General features: G+C 52.1%; 1 protein-coding gene across 1 annotated transcript; it reads right to left on the bottom strand.

The window, feature by feature from the left end:
* Nucleotides 1-1808: 1808 nt before the first annotated feature.
* LOC307050560 (arpin) lies at nt 1809-11869 on the bottom strand (the record flags this gene model as incomplete). Its single annotated transcript, XM_079700659.1, has 5 exons — nt 1809-1990; nt 2371-2577; nt 5713-5845; nt 8934-9009; nt 11778-11869. 5 exons carry the CDS (start codon nt 11867-11869, stop codon nt 1809-1811), a joined length of 690 nt encoding a protein of 229 aa, XP_079556785.1.
* Nucleotides 11870-15731: the final 3862 nt, after the last annotated feature.

Genomic DNA, 15731 nt, shown 5'->3' with positions numbered 1-15731 from the left:
GGTACAAAACAACAAGAAAAAAGGTGTTGTCCAAAATGTGGCCTGGCAGAATGAGTCAGAGAGATGAAGACCAGCCGGCCACACCTGTGAACGCTCTCAGCCTCCCTGAAAAGAGCATTCCCAGGAAAGCCGCCAAAGGAGGTCAGGAGACAGGAACCCCCAGGGTGGCAGAGAACCAGAGGAGGAATAAAGAACTGGCAGCTCTGGGGACTGAAAAGGGCACAGGGGACAAGGAGGCTTGAGCAGGAGGGCAGAGGCTACAGCACAGAGTGCTGGGGAGGAGGGCAATTGCAGAAGGAAAGCAGGAAATACAACAAGGACAGAAGAAGAAGGCCCCACTAACTTCTCCTCTGAGCCACTCTGCATGCAGATGAGGGATTCCCCACCAGTTCTGCACCAAAACCAGGTCCAGTTCTTCTGACTGCCCTGGGGGACTTGCCCCCTGCCTGCCTCCAGAAACAAGGCTGCCACTCAGGGTGAGGGCCACCATGAAAATGTCTAGGAAGGCAAGACTCACATCCAGGGAAGGACCCTCCATGAGCCACAGGCTGGGGTCCCACGTCTAACGTCAGGGTCTTGCATTTGATTTTAGCAGAGCTTGTTCAAAGGGTATTCCACAGTGGCTGTAGGGAAGAGCCAGGTAAGGCTTGGCAGACCCGCTCTCTCGAGCTCCAGAGTGAAAGTTGATGGAAGAAATGCTCAACAGTGGGCCCCGGAGGCACCACATCTCTCACTGACCTCAGTCGTCCTAGAGGTAAAGTAAAGAGATATGAACAGAGCACATTTCGTAAAAGTCTTCTACCGTCATCAGACAAACGAGGGTTCGATTGAGTAGTACCAGTGGGGCCCGCGGCTACCTGCCTTGGCCTCACCTCATTAGTGTTGGCCCAGGAAGCCAGCCTGGCAACTCCAATTGTTTTTTAGTCCAAGACTCACTCTATTAAGACAAAAGGGAATCCACTCCCTCTATCTGCCCCTGCTTTCTCTGGCAAATATCATCATCTTCATCACCTAGATAAAGAGCCCGTTTTCCTGAGACTTTGTTTTAAACATTCAATCTGGGGCCTTTTGACACCAATTCAAATCTTCAGGTGAGGGCTTCCCTGGTGGCGCAGTGGTTGAGAGTCCGCCTGCCGATGCAGGGGACACGGGTTCGTGCCCCAGTCCGGGAAGATCTCACATGCCGCGGAGCGGCTAGGCCCGTGAGCCATGGCTGCTGAGCCTGCGCGTCCGGAGCCTGTGCTCCACAACGGGAGAGGCCACAGCAGTGAGAGGCCCGTGTACCGCAAAAAAAAAAAAAAAAAAAAAAAAAATCTTCGGGTGAAATATACCGCAAAATACCAAATCAACTGTGAGTAGGCTGAGGATCAACTAGGAAGCTGAACTTTGGGCCAAAATAACTATTAAGGACCAGGTCAGCCATTTTCCAGCCACTCTGGGCAGGGAGCCCAGAACAAAGGGGGGAAAAATGCTCATTCAGCTGCTCAACATGGCTAATGTATTCACTTGAAGTAGAAATGTTTGGAGCCTTAATGGAATTAAGTCTCCTTGGCTCCCCTCTGCGCTCCCTTCTTTCCATCCCTTGCTTTCATAAATCTTGGGGGCTCTCTTGTTGATTGGCACAGTTCAGACCCACCAAAAAGAAAGGTCCCTTCATACCTTGAGGGAATTTTCCTGATGCTAACACACTCTCAGGAATTCCACCGAAGCTGGGGAGTAAAGTTTATGCTGCTGTCCTACACCCAACCACAACCAGTGCATACAAAACTCCTGCCAGGAGATGAACCACACCAACGCCAGGTCCACGGTTATCTCCCTGGACCTACCCACTCCTCGTCCTCGGCGCCGTCCCCCTGCTCTCGGGTCTCCACTGCAGCCCCCTCTGAAGACTTTTGGGCCATGATGTTGTCTGTCCAGGATGCCCCCATCTTCCCATCACCAGCAAAATTACACTTGGTCACTGTTCCAGCCTCGAGTTTGGCTAATGAATCTGAAAGGAGAAGTTGAAGGCCTCTCTCCGTGTGGCAGAAACATAGTGGGGGCTGGCCCATTCTGCTGGGGTCCCCTAGGCCTGAGTGTGCTCAGGGAGGCCCTGGATGGGACCCCCAAGGCAATGGATAGGAGAGGTCACCCATAGGTACCATGAGATTGGGCAGCACTCCAGGATCCAAAGTGTCCAGGCTATTGGCCCCAAGGCACTTGCCCAGGGACTTAGGAATAAACCTCAAGGGGTCTTGTCCACGGGGAGGCCAGATGTGGCCTGCTCCATGAACTCAAAGCTGGAGGGGTGGGTAAGCCTCGGACAGGAGGCCAGGAGCCCCCACAGGCCATATAGGAGCATCAGGCCACAGTAAGGGCTGCACTGCTCACCCAGGAAGGGGCCATCGCCTCGAGTTTTCAGCCGTACCCCAGCCCCCAGCTCGAGCTCCACGGCCTCCATCTCTGACTCAGGCATCCAGAATGCCACTGTCTGGTCGGGGGTGAGGCTCTCCGTCAGCGCAAGCAGCTCTGGCTTGTTCACCAGCCCCTTCAGCGCCTCAGGCGTGAGTCTGTCGGTGTTCCCCTTGGCTTCCACCTCTGCAGGCACACAGCACGAGACAGTCATTACCACTGTAATAGCAAGCACTCTAGGAGGGCTTTTTAGGAGCCAGGTGAGGCCTCAGTGTTGTACACGCTCACAACCACCTGAAGGTGGGGGCTCTGAGTTCCCATCCTGCCAGTACTCAAGGAACGCATCACAGAGGAGTTATGGCTATGGGCTCTGGAGCCAGGCTGGCTGGTGCAAATCTGCTTACATGCTGTGTGACCACAGGCAAGTTACTTAACCTCTCTCTGTGCCTGACAAATAAGGATAAAAGAGGTACCTACCTGATGGGACTGACGTGACGTGTGAAAGAAATATCGAATGCACGTAAAGCACTTAGCATGGGGCCTGGCACTCAGCAAGTGTCAATGTTTTTACTATCCCTATTCACAGATGAGAAAACTAAGGCTTAGACAGGTTAAGTAATTTGCCCAAGGTTACACAGCTAGTCAGTGGAGGAGGCAGGATTCAAGCCCTTCACACAACTCTGACTTCCCACTGAGACCCCAGTGACCAGGCAGGGTTCTCTCTGGGCTCTCAGGGACTCCCTGGCTGGGGTGGGGTCTGCTGGAACCAGCAGCAAACTTTGGTGGTCCTCATACTCTCTACTGGCCTGCTCATCCTGGCTCGGGCAGAGCGCAGAGGCTCAGGGAAGCTTCCAACAGCCTGTCACCCGCCTACCCTGAAAGTCCCAAATCTGCTAATCCCAGGGCGGGGCAGCATGGAGCGGGGAGTCCCGGTCCCAGACTAAGAAGTGAGGCCTTGCAGCGCTGAGAGTATGGCAACCCCAGTGCCGTCACTGGCTGCCTTCCCCACACTGATACCCAGGCGGCCGCGGGTCCCGAAGACCAGACCATGCTCCATTTGTGGCGTAAAACCTCTGCCAAGCTCCGTCAGGGACGCCTTCTGGGACTCCCTAGACACTTTGCTCAAACAGAGAACTTTCTCCTCAACCCTCACCCTACCCACTGTCCCCCAGACAAGCCACCTCATCTCCTACTTCGCAAGATAACAGAAGCCAGAGGTGGGGCCACCACCTACCTGTCCAGTTACCTAGAACCGCAAGAAACCTCTCCTCCTTCCCATCTGTCTCAGAGGACGAGGTGTCTCCCCTCCTGCCTCAGGCCAGCTCACCTGGGCCCCAGACCCCACCCCCTCCCACCTCCTCCAGGACTTGCCTCTCCTGCTCCTCTCTTGGATCTTTCCTTACCACCTTCCCGCATTCCGGCTCTGGCACCCACTACTCTAGACACTGTTCACCCCCTACCAGTCACTGGGGAGCATGTCACTGTGAAGCCACTGGATGCTCCGCAGTCCCGACTTAACTGGGCCTTGGGCACCGCCTGACCCCATTGCTACTCCTCACCCCTGGGCTTCGCTGGGCTTCAGAGACACACACCTGCCCCATCCCGCTCAGACCCCGCCGGCGTTCCCTCCCCTGCTCCTTACAAGGCTCCTTCCCTGTCCACCCCCGTTGTTGCTGTTCCCCAGGACAACTTCCTGGGTGACTCTGTCCACTGGCACAGCTTCAATACGACCCGTGTGTGATGACTCCGAAATAGCTGCTGCCAGCCCAGCCCTCTTCCTGGGTTCTAGAACTGTACCAAGTCCCTAGTGTACATCTACCTCTACCTGGAAGCACCACCACGTGGCTAATGCCATGTGTCCCAAACAGATATCTTCTCCCCAAACCTCCTCCTCTTGCACCCCCATCCCCCAAACCTGGCACCTGAGCCCGAATCCTGGGGTCATCCCTGACTCCCCCATATCCAAACAAACACCAAGGCCATGGTCCCTCCTCTATCTTGAGTCTGCCCAGTCTCTCCATCCTCACTGATCAGTCCTTAATCCTGGGCCTCTCATCTCCCTCCTAGATGCCATCATGGCCTCCTAACAGCCTCCTGGTCTCCAGTCTCTTCACTTCCCCAGGGATTTTAAAAAGCAAATCTGGACTTCCCTGGTGGTGCAGTGGTTAAGAATCCGCCTGCCAATGCAGGGGACATGGGTTCGAGCCCTGGTCCGGGAAGATCCCACGTGCCGCGGAGCAACTGAGCCCGCGTGCCACAACTACTGAAGCCCGAGTGCCTAGAGCCTGTGCTTCGCAACAAGAGAAGCCTCTGCAATGAGAAGCCCGCGCACCGCAATGAAGAGTAGCCCCCGCTCGCTGCAACTAGAGAAAGCCCGCATGCAGCAACGAAGACCCAACGCAGCCAAAAATAAATAAATTCATTTTAAAAAAGAGCAAATCTAATCATATCACTCACCTAACTTAAAACCACTCACGCAGAGCTGCCCTGAACCCTCGACTGAGTGCCCTCTCTGCAGGGCTGCTCTTCACCTGCGGGAGCCCTCAGTTCCCAGAATGCCCTTGGCACCCTGCCCCCTCTCTGAAACACCCTTCCAAGCCCTGGCACCCTGCTGATACCTGCTTGTCTTTCAGGATCCAGTACTGGCATTCCCTCCTCCAGGGCACCTCCCCCAGCTGCGCCTCCCTGGGCTCAGAGCCCCCGCTAGGGCTCCAGTCATGGCCTGTCCATCTCCTCTACCAGCCTGAGAATGGCTTGTGTGCAAGTCCAAGTCTTGCTCGTCCCTGAACCCTCAGCATGCAGCTCAGGGTCTGGCACATGGTGGATTCTCATTAAATGTTCAGATACTTAATGAACAACCGAAAGCATGAATGGATAAAATGATAGAGGGATGATGAGTACCCACTCAACCTCCAAACTTTCTCACACAGGGCAGACAGCAAGGAGGTCCTTCTCCAGGCAAAACTGGGAAGAGGAATAAGATCACAAAGGGTGCAAGAACGAAGTGAGCATTTTGGCAGGAAAATGGAGGCCACCTGGCCTGGGCTCTGCACTAAGGCAGGTTCGTGGACGATTCTGCCAGACTGCAGGAGATGGCAGGGGCTGGGAAGGCACCCAGGTCCTCAGCACTGAGGTAGGGCACCGGGGATCCTCTGAGTGAATGGGGGGCAGAAAGAGTCCAGCCAGGGGCCCCTCAGGCCAAACGTGGGCTTCAAGGCCGACCATGCTGAGAAGACACTTTCTAGGGACCAAGAGACCTCTAGAGACAAAGGAAGACCGGTGTACCAAGGCTCTGAGGGAGAAAGGGCGAAGGGTACCTACTGTAGGATGACATGAGGAAGCCTGTGTTCACCTTCCTGGTGGCGCTGAAGTTGGGCTCGATTTCATTTCCCTTGGGGTCGAACTTACGGCAATGGGCGTGACTAGGCCGGATATACAGCACGTAGTAGCGCTCCTGGGGCCAAGCAGAGAGAGTGTGAGGGGCTGCTTCATTCCCTTCAGCCTCCAACACAACACACACTACCCACGTGCTCCGGTTGCAGCCCCCCCAACCTCACTCTCTACCCCAGAATCCCACCCCACCTCCAAAAGATATTCAAGCTGGCCACAGGCTCCCACTCCCAATATTCATTCATTCATTCATTCATTCATTCATTCATGTGTTTAGTAGAGCACTTGCCACACATAATGAACCATGGCTAGACGTCCATGAGAGGGTGGGCTCAGAGCCTGACCCCAGGGCCTCCACATGTCAGAGGCAGAAAGAATATACAGAAAACCATAACCCGAGCACCAAGGAGCCCAAATACCATGAAGCAGGAGCAGAAGCAGCCAAGATGCCATGGAAAGGGCACTGAAATGGAGTTCTGAATGAGGACAGCCACTGTGCCTCTTCCAACAGATGTGAGTCCCGGAGCAAATCACCCCTAGCATCAGTTTCCCCTGTTGCCTGGAGACAACGTGATGTCTGCTTTCAGGCACGTTGTAAGGGTTCAAGGAGCAAGCACAGTATAAAGCATGAAATGTGCTGTAAATGCTCTTTGCCAGCTATCCTAATCAAAACAGGAGACTGACGACACTGTAGATTAACTATACATCAATAAAAATTTAAATAAATAAATATTATAATAACACACACACAAAACAGGAGATTAAAGAAAAGGAAACCACTTTCTGGGAGAAACAGAGAAGGCAAGGTCTCAGAGTGGGGAGACACCTGCAACTGTGGGATAAGGGTGTAGGAAGAATATTAAGAGCCTGGACAAGTACATAAAATAAAAGTCAAGGTCCTGTGTGGATGTTTGAGCAATGCAGGGCCCTGAGAGGTCTCATGGGAGTCCAGGCTGGGGAAGCAAGTGGGGGATCAGCCTTGAGTTGGCATTTGGAGTTTGCATTTTATGTGGTAGACTAGAAGGAATCCTGAAAGGTTTTTGAACAGCAGCGAGGCCCTGAGAGATGTCTTTCAGGAGACAAGCTGGCAGCAGGGCAGGAATGGGCGCTGGGTGCAGCCAGAAGGCAGGAGAGGGGGTGCAAGGTTTAGTCAGGACAGGCTGAGTTCCCGAGGGCCCACGTGAGGCGAGCAGACATGGAAAGAGGAAGGGGGGGAGGGGGAAATGGTCAAGGTAGGAGGCCTGCAGGACTAGGCATTACTCACCTGGGGGAGAGGGGAGGGGGACAGTGGAGGTTTGCAGGCTGGTGGTCGGGGGCGTCTAGTGCACTATCATTAGGAAAGAAGGAGTTGGAGAAGGCAAGTTTGGAGAGGGGCTGGAGAACACCCTGCCTGTGGAGGACGGCCGAGGCAGGCCAGCTCCACTCAGCTACTGCTGGGCTCTCCTGGGCAGGCTGGCTAGGGCTCCAGACTGCTGTGCTCAGCCTGCTGACCTGCGTGCTAAGGAGGGGAGGGTGCAGCAAAGCATCTCTTGACCTGAAACTAGTGCTGAGCAGGAGCCGAGGCTGTGCACATGGGGTGTGGGTGAAAAAACAGCTGTGTGTAGCCCCAGGCCTCTGGCCTGCCTCAAGAAGGGATTTAATGAGCTCGGTTCTACAGATCAAGGAGATAAGGTGGTCAGCACATCTGGGTGGGGTTATTGGGGGGGGTGGAGATTTAGAATTGGTGCTCAGGAAAGAAACACTGGCTAGTACAGGATGGAGAATGCCAGGTGTGTCCATGGACATCTGAGATGGGCAGGCGATAAAGGGCATAACCCCAGGAGGCTGAGAGGACAAGAGGAGAAGGGCATGGACATGGGAACCGAAGCCCCGGGCAACGTGGACTTCACACTCAGGCTGGAAACAAAGGTCCAGAACTCAGCAACCCTCCTCCCACCTCAACGCTCTCACACCCCTACATACGTGGAGGTCCAGGTCCACACCAGTGACCTGCTTTATAAAAATCCAACATTCCAAAACACCCAGCCACACAGTGATATTACAAGATGTGCAAGGGGGGCTTCCCTGCTGGCGCAGTGGTTGAGGGTCCGCCTGCCAATGCAGGGGACACGGGTTCGTGCCCCGGTCTGGGAAGATCCCACGTGCCGCGGAGCGGCTGGGCCCATGAGCCATGGCCGCTGAGCTTGCACGTCCGGCGCCTGTGCTCCGCAATGGGAGAGGCCACAACAGTGAGAGGCCCGCGTACCGCAAAAAAAAAAAAAAAAAAAAAAAAGATGTGCAAGGGAATTCCCTGGTGGTCCCATGGTTAGGACTCCGCGCTTCCACTGCAGGGAGTCAGGGTTCGATCCTTGGTCAGGGAATTAAGATCCTTCAAGCCTCGCAGTTCAGCCAAAAAGAAAAGAAAAGAAAAAAAAAAGATGTGTAAACCCATACTAAGATATTCACCACTTGGCAAATGCAGTCACTTCAAGGCGCCTTCTAACAGTAAACTCCAACAGTGCATTTAAAGTAATTCAATTTTAAACAATTCAAAGTACACACGACTTCCCAGCTACAGAGCTGGTACCCCTAAAGGGGAAGGTCACTGTTGACCTTGCACCCACATAGGCAGATAACTTCACTCTGACCTTGTCCATCAGGTCCGGAGGCAGTAGGAACCACCAGGCCAGAGGACAGGAGCTGGGCCTTCAGCCCCAAAATAAAGAGCCACTCATCCTGCCTACCCAGCAAGCTTCCCAACACTCTAAATTTGTTCCATCAGAAGGTGACAGGACCTCTTCAGAAGGGAGGCCTTCCAGCCCACTCAGAGCCCACGGCCTGAGTCCTAAACCGCTCACCTCACCCTTTCCTGCTCTCAGCCCTCCCAGTCCTGGCCCCAAACACATCCCTTGGGTTTAGGGCCTGGTCTGTCTTCTCGGCAAGAACCCAGGCCCTCCCATCACACCCAGCACAGCCCTAACTGATCTCTTCCATCTGTCGCCCCTTTTGGCTGCTAATCTCCCAACCAACCTCCCCCACCTGCCCTGTGAGCCCCTCAAGGAAAGAGCTGGATCCCAAGCCTTGGCACTGGCAGAGCCAAGCAGAGAGATGCTTTGGTGGGTGAGGACCCTGAAGCCAGTGCCCTGCGGGTGCCCCCAGGGAAACATCCTCACCTTCCTGCCATGGGCATCCAAGATGCTGTGCCGAGATACATCGACCAGTTCTCCTTCCAGCAGGACGCCATTCCCCCTAAGGATGAGAGAGAATGAGGGCTCAACTGGTTCTGTCAGTCCTCGGGCAAGAACCACAAGTGCAGTGGCCCAGGTCAGGGTCTGCACTAGGACAGAAGCAAGTCCCAGGTGTGTCTCCCATTTACCTGGTCCCTGGGCAGGCCCAGTATGATGCAGCCCCTTTCTCTGGGCTCCCACACTGGGCCTCCACTCCTCTGAGGGTCCCAAAGGCTGCGGCACCATCGGAGGGTAAGAATGAACATTGACAGGCTGCAAGACTGAGCCATGGCCCCTCCTGCAGGGGGTTACTGTAACCAGAGCCTCAGTCTTCTTACCCACCAAATGGGAGAGTAATAGCCACCTTACTCTGCTTCTATGACAATGACATACGATCATGTATATGAAGGCGCTTTGTAAACTATTAAGTGTTTACTAAATATAAAGGACTTTTTTTTTAACATCTTTATTGGAGTATAATTGCTTTACAATGGTGTGTTAGTTTCTGCTGTATAACAAAGTGAATCAGCTATATGCATACATATATCCCCATATCCCCTCCCTCTTGAGTCTCCCTCCCACCCTCCTTATCTCACACCTCTAGGTGGTCACAAAGCACAAAGCTGATCTCCCTGTGCTATCCAGCTGCTTCCCACTAGCTATCTGTTATACATTTGGTAGTGTATATATGTCAATGCTACTCTCTCACTTTGTCCCAGCTTACCCTTCCCCCTCCCCGTGTCCTCCAGTCCATTCTCTACATCTGTGTCTTTATTCCTGTCCTGCCCTTAGGTTCATCAGAACCATTTTTTTGGGGGGGGGGGATTCCATATATTTGTTTTTCTCTTTCTGACTTACTTCACTCTGTATGACAGACTCTGGGTCCATCCACCTCACTACAAATAACTCAACTTCGTTTCTTTTTATGGCTGAGTAATATTCCATTGTATATATGTGCCACATCTTCTTTATCCATTCATCTGTCGATGGACACTTAGGTTGCTTCCATGACCTGGCTATTGTAAATTGTGCTGCAATGAACATTGTGGTACATGACTCTTTTTTTAAAAATTATTTTATTTATTTATTTATTTTTGGCTGTGTTGGGTCTTCGTTGCTGCGCGCAGACTTTCTCTAGTTGCAGGGGGCAGGGGTTACTCTTTGTTGTGGTGCGCCGGCTTCTCATTGTGGTGGCTTCTCTTGTTGCAGAGCACAGGCTCTAGGTGCGCGGGCTTCAGTAGTTGTGGCACGTGGGCTCAGTAGTTGTGGCTCGGAGGCTCTAGAGCGCAGGCTCAGTAGCTCTGGCGCACCGGCTTAGTTGCTCCACGGTATGTGGGATCTTCCCAGACCAGGGCTCAAACCTGTGTCCCCTGCATTGGTAGGCGGATTCTTAACCACTGCACCACCAGGGAAGCCCCATGACTCTTTTTGAATTATGGTTTTCTCAGGGTATATGCCCAGTAGTGGGATTGCTGGGTCATATGGTAATTCTTTTTTAGTTTTTCAAGGAACCTCCTTACTGTTCTCCGTAGTGGCTGTATCAATTTACATTCCCACCAACAGGGCAAGAGGGTTCCCTTTTCTCCACACCCTCTCCAGCATCTATTGTTTGTAGATTTTTTTTTTTTTTCTGTACGCGGGCCTCTCACTGTTGTGGCCTCTCCCGTTGCGGAGCACAGGCTCCGGACGCGCAGGCCCAGCGGCCATGGCTCACGGGCCCAGCCACTCCGTGGCATGTGGGATCTTCCCGGACCGGGGCACGAACCCGTGTCCCCTAGCATCGGCAGGCGGACTCTCAACCACTGTGCCACCAGGGAAGCCCTGTTTGTAGATTTTTTGATGATGGCCATTCTGACCGGCGGACTTTACTTTTATATTTCACCAAATTTTTGTTGGGGGGGCGGGGTATAAGCTGCTATAAAGTATCTTCCCTTTGCACCTGTTTTAAAGCACTTTCATATTCCTGTTCTCATTCCTATCCACTTTAGAAGTGGAGAAACCCAGACTCAGAAGTTTCGTGACGAGCCCAAGATCGCAGGGTCCCTTACTGAGAGGAACTGGACCCCCGCTTCCCAATTCTAGTTTTCATAAAAGCAGAACCTGGGGACTTTCTTTTCTGGAACCACGGAAATGGGAGAGGGGTGGGGGCAGCTGAAGGGATGGGGATGAAAAGTGAAAACTCCCTGGACCTCACTTGCCCCTACCGCCCCCCGCCCCTTACGCCCTTCATTCTTTAGTGTTTGTAATTGCAAATGGAATGGTCCATTCGTTCTCATGACCTCGGCGTCCTTGATGGCAGGGCCTGGCCCTCCGGATCCAACACGCCCTCCAGACAGGCCCTGCCCCTCCCCCAGCCCTGCCAGGCCAACTCCCACCCGCTGTTGCCGTCCAGCAGGACACTGTCCCTTCCGGAGCGGTGTGCAGCCTGTGCAAAGGCCTGAAGGCAAGGCAGCGGGGTGAAGCTTAGAGTCACCGGGGTGGGGTTGAGACAAAGGCTGACGTGAAGTAAGCACCGCCTTTTGAGCCCTGCTTGGGAGTCGGGACCGACCCTCGGTGAGCTTTACGCCGATCAGTGTCTCAGGGGGGGTGCGCTCCCAGGGGAGCGCAGGGAGGAGCGGTCTGGAGGCCAGGGAGGTCTTTGGCGAGCCCCGCCTTTCCTCCCAACCGCACCCGACCCCGCTAACGCACCCCCTCCCCCTGCCAACCAGGGAGCCCGGATTCAAAGCTGAGCCTCGGGAGCCAACGGAGGCCCGGCCCGGGAGGCGGTGGGGAGACGCGGGCGGAGCCTACCCCTGGTGGGCGGCGGGGTCCCAGACCCCGGGCAGCCGCGCGCTCTGAACCGCCTTGTTCCGGAGGGCGCTGTCGTGATAGATGCGGCTCATTCTCCCCACGGCCGCGGCGCCCTCAAGGCCTGGCGCAAGAAGCCTGGACGCGGGGCTGGGGGCACCGCGAGGTGGGGTACATCGAGGGGAAGCGCCGGGAGGAAGCGCGGAGACGAGCAATTCCCTGCTGCAGATCCGGGAGCTGCGCGGCCCGGCCCCGGGCGTTCCCGCGCGGGATTTAAAGGGGCCGAGCCCCATTCCTGCCCGCGGGACCTTGCTTGGCGGGAGGTGGGCTTCCCTGAAGACCCGGCTGGGACCTTAGCCCCGGGGGTGGGGGTGGGGAAGGGAGCCACTCCCTTCTCTTTCTCTCCCTCTTCCTTGTTACTAGTAGGAGACCCCTGCCCCACACACGCACAAAGGGGAAATTGAGGCCCAGAGAGCCTATAGGGTCAGCTCTGAAAGGATGAGTTTCCAGAGAGCAGGAATGGGAAAAAGGGAACAGCCCTCAGGGACGGCAGGGTGCTAAGTACAGAGCTGCTCTTTATGCCCGCGCGCGAGGTCGCACAGTGGCTGAGGGAGGGGTTCCAGGGATCTGTAAAGAAGGAGCCTGGTCTTGGGTGTCAAGATCTACGGCCTAACAAGGTTGGAATCCCAGCTGTGTGAGCTTGGGCAAGTTCCTCAACCTCTCTGAGCCCGTGCTTCCTCCTCTGTAAAACGGGGTCAGTATCAGAGGGGTTGTAAGGATTTAATAAACTCACTCTAGAAAGGAGCATTGCCCCTCGCCGTCTTCCCGCACAGTTCTTGGACCCCTTCCCAGCTCCCTACTGCCCTTTGCCCAAGTATATAACAGTCTAGGGATGCATTTCCCAAGCCCGGGTGCAGGGATCTGTTTTGACCCCGGGATTGTTGAGAGCCTTGGTTCTTTTGTTTGACTCCTTTGTGGCAAGCCCTGGGGCAGGTGGGCCCATTCATGGAGTCGAAGTGTAGCCTCTGGGGGAGACTTCAAAGCGGAGGTGGCCAGGTTAGATACCTGGGGGCCCAAGCTGAGCTGTCAGTGGTAGAAGAAGCACCCCCTCCACCCACACATTATGACTTTTGTGCATTTTTGGCATTTTTGTTTTCAAGGGCTCCCTCCTCCATAAAAAAAGTCTTTAAATTATATTTTATGACTGGGTTGACATAAAGATGAATATATTAATATATATTAAGACATTTTCTTTGGCCTAAAAATTCTTTTTTTCTTCTGATTTTAAAAGAAATTAATATATTTTCCTGTGCCTTAGGCATGGTGTCAAATGGATTAGTCAGCCCCACCCCTATCTGGCCTACCTGGCTGCTCCCTAAATTCTAGGAAGGAAGGATGTAGAAGACCCTCTGGGCAGAACTGTCCTTTGGCTCTGTCTCTTCAAAATTCCCCAGGCTGATATAAGGAACTCTCATAACTCAATAGAAAAAGAAAAAAAAAAAACAAAAAAAACACACGATAAAAAAAAATGGGCAAAGGAACTGAATAGACGTACAGAAGACATACAGATGACCAACAGGTATATGAAAAGCTGCTCAGCATCATTAATCATCAGGGAAAACCTCACACCTGTTAGAATGACTATTATCAAAAAAACAAAAGGTAAGTGTTAGCAGGGATATGGAGAAAAGGGAACACTTGTACAACATTGATGGGAGTGTAAATTAGTACAGCCACTATGAAAAACACTATGGAAGTTTCTCAAGAAATTAAAAATAGAACCACCAAATGATCCAGCAATTTCACTTCTGGGTATATGTCCAAGGGAATTGAAATCAGGATGTCAAAGGGATATCTGCACTCCCATGGTCCTTTCACAATAGTCAAGACATAGAAGCAAACTAAATGTCCATCAGTGGATGAATGGAAAAAGAAAATGTGGTATACGCATACAATGGAATATTATTCAGGCTTAAAAAAAGAAGGAAACCCTGCCAATCTGCAACAACATGGATGAACCTGGAAGTGAAAGAAGCCAGACTCAAAAAGACAAATACTGCATGATCTCATTTACATGAGGAATCTAAAATAGTCAAACTAGTAGAAGCAGAGAGTAGAATGGCTGCCAGGGGCTGGGGGCGAGAAATGCACAGGTAGTAGTCAAAGGGCACAGAATTTCAGGTGTACAAGATGAGTAAGACCTAGACATCTGTATAGTAGAGTGCCTGTAGCTAACAATATTGTATTATATACTTAAACATTTACTAAGAGGACAGTTCTTATGTTAAGTGTTCTTACACACACACACACACACACACACACACACACACACACACACAATAATAATAAAGAAAGAAAGAAGGCTTTGGACTTCCCTAGTGGTGCAGAGTTTAAGACTCTGCACTTCTAGTGCAGGGGGACCGGGTTCGATCCCTGGTCAGGGAACTAGATCCCACATGCCACAACTAAGAGTTCACATGCTGCAACTGAGGAGCCCACCTGCCACAACTAAGATCCAGAGCAACCAAAGAAATAAATAAAGTATTAAAAAAAAAAGAAGTCTTGAAGAAACTTTCGGAAATGATAAATTTGTTTACAGCATAGATTGTAGTGATGGTTTCATGGGTGTGTACTTATCTCCAAACTCATCAAGTTGTATACATCAAAAACGTACAGCTTTTTGGGACTTCCCTGGTGGCGCAGTGGTTAAGAATCCGCCTGCCAATGCAGGGGACACGGGTTCGAGCCCTGGTCCAGGAAGATCCCACATGCCGCGGAGCAACTAAGCCCGTGCACCACAACTACTGAGCCTGCTCTCTAGAGCCCGCAAGCCACAATTACTGAGCCCATGTGCCACAACTACTGAAGCTTGCATGCCTAGAGCCCGTGCTCTGCAGCAAGAGAAGCCAGAGCAATGAGAAGCCTGTGCACCACAACAAAGAGTAGCCCCCACTCACTGCAACTAGAAAAAGCCTGCGCGCAGCAATGAAGACCCAATGCAGCCAAAAATAAATAAATAAATAAATTTATTAAAAAACAACAACAACAAAAACAAGCCAAAATACTCCCCAGGCTGGTCACAGCCTCATGGCCAGCACGCCCCCCTCCTCCTTCCCCATTCTGTGTCATCTTCCCCCTCAGATGGCTCCAAATCTTCACTTCCTTTAATTGCAGTCACTAGCCATACGTGGCTATTGAAATTTAAATTTTAATTAATTAAACCTAAATAAAATTTAAAGTTCAGTTCTAAAGTCTCACTAGCCACATTTCAAGAGCTCGAAAGCTAGCAACATGTGGCCAGTGGCTACCAGTTTAGACAGTGCCGAGAAGAACCTTTCCATCATTGCAGAAAGTTCTATCAGACTGCACTGCGGTAAATCCTTTCTTAAAAAGAGTAATCTGCTTATTGGGCTCTGTGACTTCACCCCATCAGCACAATTGGCCAACCAGGCACCAGCAAGACAGGCAACTAAAAAGAACAAGAAAACTTTTTTTTTTTTTAAGGTTTTGATATTTGTTTCCTAAAAAAGCATCAATCATCATGGGGAAAAAAACAGAACTTTGTTGTACTTTCTTACACCTATTTGCGGATTATTGATGTCTCTACATTAAATTATAAACCATGAGGTACAACATGGAGAGAGTTAAATCTTCCTCAGTTCCATGGTCCCTTGTAAGGATGGGGTTGAAGGTCCCTTGAACAATGTTCACGTGGGCATTTGGTTTTGTAAAATTTTCATAGGTAAGGCAGTTTTGGTGCAGTCAGTTAAGACCACTATCTTATTTTGTCCAAATTCTCCTTTGCCTCATGTTAGATGATGTTGGAATGAACCTGAGCGAAGGAAAGCTGACAAGAGATACATTTAGATACATTTAGTTTGGGTCTCGCAGAATAGATTTATGTGGTCTGTAGTCCTTCCCACCTATAATTCAGTTTTCATCAGCCGTCCTGGTGTT

This window comes from Hyperoodon ampullatus, assembly GCF_949752795.1.
Source record: "Hyperoodon ampullatus genome assembly, chromosome: 3".
Lineage (NCBI taxonomy): Eukaryota > Metazoa > Chordata > Mammalia > Artiodactyla > Ziphiidae > Hyperoodon > Hyperoodon ampullatus.
The sequence above is the reverse complement of the archived record's forward strand: the minus strand, read 5'-3'. Positions and strand labels throughout refer to the sequence as shown.